Source organism: Musca autumnalis, unplaced genomic scaffold (assembly GCF_047663935.1).
Source record: "Musca autumnalis isolate F117 unplaced genomic scaffold, ASM4766393v1 scaffold_1, whole genome shotgun sequence".
Classification (NCBI taxonomy): domain Eukaryota; kingdom Metazoa; phylum Arthropoda; class Insecta; order Diptera; family Muscidae; genus Musca; species Musca autumnalis.
The window spans coordinates 282,916,568-282,922,567 of NW_027411644.1; the positions used below are offsets into that span (position 1 = coordinate 282,916,568).

The following is a 6,000-nucleotide window of genomic DNA, read 5'->3' on the forward strand; positions in this document are numbered from 1 at the left end:
CAGCCTTGACGTACTCCACTGGTGGTAACGAAGGCTTCACTCGCATTGCCCTCGTGTAAGACTCTAGACGTTGTTCCCTCGTAACTCTTTTCTATGATATTCACAATTTGTGCTTCCCAGATGTAGCTTCTATTAGTGACATCGAATGCTTTCTCGTAATCAACGAAGGCCAGATACAAACTTGCATTGTATTCAATCGATTGCTCAATTATAATCCTGGTTGTGCATATATGATCTATGCATGAGTTACCAGCTCTGAATTCTGCTTGGTTTTTTCGTAGCATTTTTTCCAAGGGATCTGCTATTCTGTTCAATATTATTTTGTTAAATATCTGTAATATTGATGGTAGCAACGATATGGCTCTCCAGTTACCACATTTAGTCTTAGACATATGTCATACATATTTGGCGACGATGTTGTGACAGATTCGAGAAGGAAACAGGCAATTTGAAAGTAATAGGACGAAAAGAAGAATTTCCGGTCGCATCAGAACTCTTTCAGCCGAAGATAAAACTCTTTAGTGCTGAAATTGCAGAAGTCATTCGAAAGCAAAATCATCCAAAGCAATTGGTCAAGACCCATGGTCTCAACTTGTCGTTAGCCACCAACATAGGCAAGGTGGTTCCGCTACTGAAACCCGGGATAGTTGAGACAAGAGAGAATCTAGCAGAACAATCTCTCTCCTTTCGCCAGTAGCAAAGACAACAGAGACCGTACTCCTCCCGATCTTTATGGATGATCACCAACATGGTTTCCGGAAGCAGAATAGCACAAAGAATGTCTTTATCGCCGAGTGTACAGATGCTTGTACGATATTGGCTTCTAGTCCATTTGTTGATGATATATGCGATAAACTCAATGTCTACACGCTAACCCTGTTAGTTCCATCCACTCAAAATACCTGGCAATATCAGCTAGCCAATCTGCAGCCAAACTTTTTACGCAGAAAACATTTTGACAACAAATCAGCCCAACATTTTAGGGGTCACATGCGGTTTATGTAGATCATCCTGATATGCCACAACTATCTGCGATAAGATAAGAAGCAAAGACGATGTTCCCAGGCTGGGATGCACATAAGGAAATCTATATGTGATAAGCTAAGGAGCAGGCGCTATAACTTGGGGTGCAGATAAGGAAACCTTGGTAAACTATACGGCACCGGTTTGGTCTGATAATGTTAGTAAAACTCCAAACCTCATAAAATTTTGCCCTGAGTGTAACCTCATGTCGCCAATTGATAATTGACATGTGGACAAGATCAAAACTGTATGTCAACACAATAAAATGCTGCGTATGTTATCGACATAGTCACCCATGTCACCAACTTTTGAATAATCTAGAAAGAGAAATAGAGAAACGTCCAGAGATGCAAGAGAGAACCTCTAGAGCTTATTCGCCATCCAAAATTATAGTGTGATCGTGGTGCAGTGCTATGCACACGCGCCATGCACGCTGAATGCCCGGTTTCAATCCCAAGTCCAACCAACATCTAATTTTAAACGGTGACAAAATACTCCTCATTGAAATATTGGCGACATTTCTTTACAAGTCTTAAGACACACCGTTCGGACTCGGCGATAAACATTAGGTCCCATATCATTGAGCTAATATGAATCGGTATGCACTCATTGATTAGTACATCGCATTGGTATAGCCGCGTTAATTTTTACGGGGGCCAGAATTGATAATCCCGCCGGTTCCCTATGGAGGCGTCCAGTTGAAGTTGCATCCTTCCTGAACCTGGAAACGCAACTCGATTGAGAGAACAGACAAACTATATGTAACTACTGCTACAACAACATATGACCTATCAACTCGTCTATTCACACCATGCACGCCGTGCTTCTATCAATCTTATAGCGAACAGGCCAAGCCTTTAGAATCTGATGGTAAAATACCTTAACAGAGACAATTTAATGGGGAAAATTTTATACTAATTTTAAACGAAGACTTAATACAAAATTTCAGGAATTTCGGAGGGAAGTTTGGCCACAACCTTCAAAATATGAGAAATCCGCAGGTACCGTTCTATGGACTAAATGCCAAATTTCAGTCATTTCACTGGGATATTGAGGCCAGAACCTTTAAAATACAAAAAAGTGGGAGGTATCGTTCTATGTGGGGTTATATGAAGGCCTAAACCGACAATTTTTAGGTGGAAAGTTCTTTACCGCCAAGGAAGACATAATACCAAATTTCAGCCATTTCGGCGGGATATTGAGGCCACAACCTTCAAAATACCGGATATCGGGAGGTACCGTTCTTTGGGGGCTATATAAAGACGTGGACCTATACCGAGAAATTTCAGGTGGAAAATTTTATACAAATTTTAAACGAAGACTTAATACCAAATTTCAGGAATTTCGGAGGGATGTTGGGCCACAACCTTCAAAATATGAGAAATCCGCAGGTACCGTTCTATGGACTAAATGCCAAATTTCAGTCATTTCACTGGGATATTGAGGCCACAACCTTTAAAATACCAAAAAGCGGGAGGTATCGTTCTATGGGGGGTATATAAAGGCCTGAACCTAAACCGACAAATTTTAGGTGGAAAGTTCATTACCCCCAAGGAAGACATAATACCAAATTTCAGCCATTTCGGCGGGATATTGAGGCCACAACCTTCAAAATACCGGATATCGGGGGGTATCGTTCTATGGGGGGTATATGAAGGCCTGAACCTAAACCGACATATTTTAGGTGGAAAGTTCTTTACCCCCAAGGAAGACATAATACCAAATTTCAGCAATTTCGGCGGGATATTGAGGCCACAACCTTCAAAATACCGGATATCGGGAGGTACCGTTCTTTGGGGGCTATTTTAAGACGTGCAGCTATACCGAAAAATTTCAGGTGGAAAGTTTTATACCCCAAGGAAGACTTCATACCAAATTTCAACCATTTCGGAGGGATATTGAGGCAAGAACATTTAAAATATCACAAATCCGGAGGTACCGTTTTATGGACTAAATACCAAATTTCAGTCATTTCACTAGGATATTGAGGCCACAACCTTCAAAATACCGAAAATCGGGAGGTACTGTTCTATGGGGGCTATATGAAGACGTGGACCTATGCCGACAAATTTCAGGTGGAAAGTTGTATACTCCCAACGAAGACTTAATACCAAATTTCAGCCATTTCGGTGGGATATTTGGACCACAAATCCTTGTATATATTTTTGCATATGCTCATTTTATGCAAATATGTTAAAATATGCATGATATGCAAAATATGCAAAAATTTCTAATTCGTTTCATTTTGTGATAAAACGAGTTTCAGTCTAATCAAATTTTCTCTACGACCATCCTAACCCTATATGCATTTGCATAGGATTCCGCTGTCTAATAATAATGGCCCTATATCTCATATAGCAACTATGATTACTTTTCATTCGACTCGAGTTACATATGGTACCACTTACTTTAAGTAAAATTACACATTTTATTACCGTAAAACTACTAACACCATATTTACAATCTCATAAAATATTACAAGAAGTTACTGCTCCATGTTCATCTTTCCAACTGACATCCTTTGCGAATGATGCGACATTTAGTATTCGATTAAAACATACTTTATTTAACGACACAGTTTCATGTGATTTTAACTACTTTCTCGCTTTCTGTTCTTCTCTTCTTTCTCCCCCTTTTTTATTGCAGCTAAAAAATCAAAATGCACGAAAAAAGTCACAACATGACCGAGGAATACATGACCGCAGTAAGGATATCAACACGCATAGTGTGACAACAAATGACATGTCCTTAAACAACTACACCAAACATCCATAGGCTGTCAGGCCCGGCAAAAGAGTGAAGGCGTAAACAACGACAGAAGATGATGACGATGACGACGATACACTTTGAATTGAATGACAAATGCGAATGCAATTACTGTGGGCGAACATCGAGCTGGGCGGCAAAAAACAACATCATTCCGTTCATTATGTAATCATAATCATTCATTCAGTGGGCAATGCCAACAGTGACAAGTAGGTTTACTTGTCCTAGCGGTATAGTAAACATTTTGTGGGAAGGGAGACACATAGATGGGCCTTAAATAAGAATCGTGTACAACTGCCGCATCATCAAAATTCATTCAATGCAAGAGAATCAACAACATATCATCATCATACATGACGTATAGGACAACACCATTGATATTAACATCAGGATAAGTAAAGAATCCATAATCCTGTATCAGTATCACCAAAGATATCCGTTCAACAGAAACAGAATCAATAAAGTCGTTATACCAGTGACCAGCAACAAGCAACCGAATGAAGCGAAAGACAAACCAATGCGATCGATCGCATATACATATGAACCGGTGATTGAGTTGTTTGCTTGATTTGTTATGACTATGGATATGTTTTTCAGTTTATCCAACCATTTCCTTCCTTCCATCCTTCCGTTAAAATACCCTTCCTATTCTTATATTTTCAGTATGTGCGTAAAACGCATTGCCACCACATCTAAGGAAGTGTCAATGACTGTAGTTGTGTAGCCTCCTCCACATCTCCACAATGAATATATTGGTCCACGCAATAAATTTGTTTTTCTGTGCAGAGTTAGGTCTTCAGTGGTCAACAGAATCTAGCATTCCTTCTGTTTGAGTGTGTGTATGTGCACATCGTGTTTGTGTTAGTGTAGGGTCGTAATAATTTCATTTCATTGCATAATCTCATCGAAAATTGAATGTCTGTTGCTGTTATTTATCGACTTAACTCTGTCTGTTCACATGCATGGACGGATGGATGGATGGTGGATGGAAAATACGGACGCATTTGAAATCCACAACTTATGTAGCTCAGGTTAGGCACTGTGGTATCAAATATACATACGTGTATTTTGAAATAATGACAAGAAAAAAATACACTTTGCACATCTTCGAAAAACGTTAAATCATTATAAATACAAATCAAATGTCGTTCGTAACATAAGTTTTTGCGGAAAGAAAAATTTATTTTTTAAAATATGTTACATCTACTCAACCGATTGTTCTGAAAGTCAGAGAATGTACAGGTTGTATGACAATAGGCTATATATTTTGTTGATTTCAGGAAGGCTCCCCTGTACCACATTTTTTAACGCTATATTTGCAACAAGTAAGAACGGCGTTAAGTTCGGCTGGGTCGAACTTTTTATACCCTCCACTATGAGATGTATTAATGTAAAATCTAGTAGTTAGTTTCCTTTCGCTTATGAAAGTACTAAGCTCTTCCGCCACGCTAAAGGAAGTTTATCGCTTTCTTTTAAAAAAGGTTTAATACCACTGAGACATCGAGGTTTTCTACCCATTCAGAATCCGAAATACCACTTGGCCGTCATTCAATTTGGCCTGTGTGTGTTGAACCTTCACAATACTTAAAATCTGGAGGTACTTTCTTATTGGAAATATACAAAAAAATTAACATATATGATAATTTTTTTCGTGGAGTCTTTCCACACTTGGACAATCCGAAATGCCAAGTTAAAGTCCTTTAATGAGAAACCGTACTTCAAAATTTTGGAGATTTCGGTAAGATAATGTGGTTAAAACTTGGGCCTATATATTTCGGGTGGAATGTTCTACACCCCCAACGAATACTAAATACCAAATGTAAGCAATTTCGGTGGAATATTGAGGCCACAACCTTCAAAATACCGAAAATCGGGAGGTACCATCCTATGGGGGCTATATGAAGACGTGGACCCATATCGACAAATTTCAGGTGAAAAGTTTTTATACCCCCTACGACTACATACCAAACTTTAGCCATTTCGTTAGTATATTGAGGCCACAACCTTTCAAACACCGAAAATAGGGAGGTACCGTTCTATGTGGGCTATATCAAGAAGTGGACCTTTACTTAGATAGCTTTTATACTAAACAGAACGTCTTGTTCCATAAGCCGAACTAAGAATAGATTCCCAAACACACCGATCTTTTGCCTTACTTCTCCAATTTTGGACGCCATGTTTTGTGATATCTTCTTCAACTTGGTCTTTCCA

General features: G+C 39.0%; 1 protein-coding gene across 1 annotated transcript in view; it reads left to right on the forward strand.

Moving 5' to 3' along the window:
• The window catches only part of LOC141391302 (uncharacterized), a 58,824-nt gene extending 53,234 nt beyond the window's left edge, over positions 1 to 5,590 (forward strand). The window contains exon 6 of the mRNA XM_073964212.1: positions 3,670 to 5,590. Within this exon, the coding sequence (XP_073820313.1) occupies positions 3,670 to 3,798 (129 nt within the window). The 3' untranslated portion in view covers positions 3,799 to 5,590. The remainder of the gene's footprint in view (positions 1 to 3,669) is intronic.
• Positions 5,591 to 6,000: the final 410 nt, after the last annotated feature.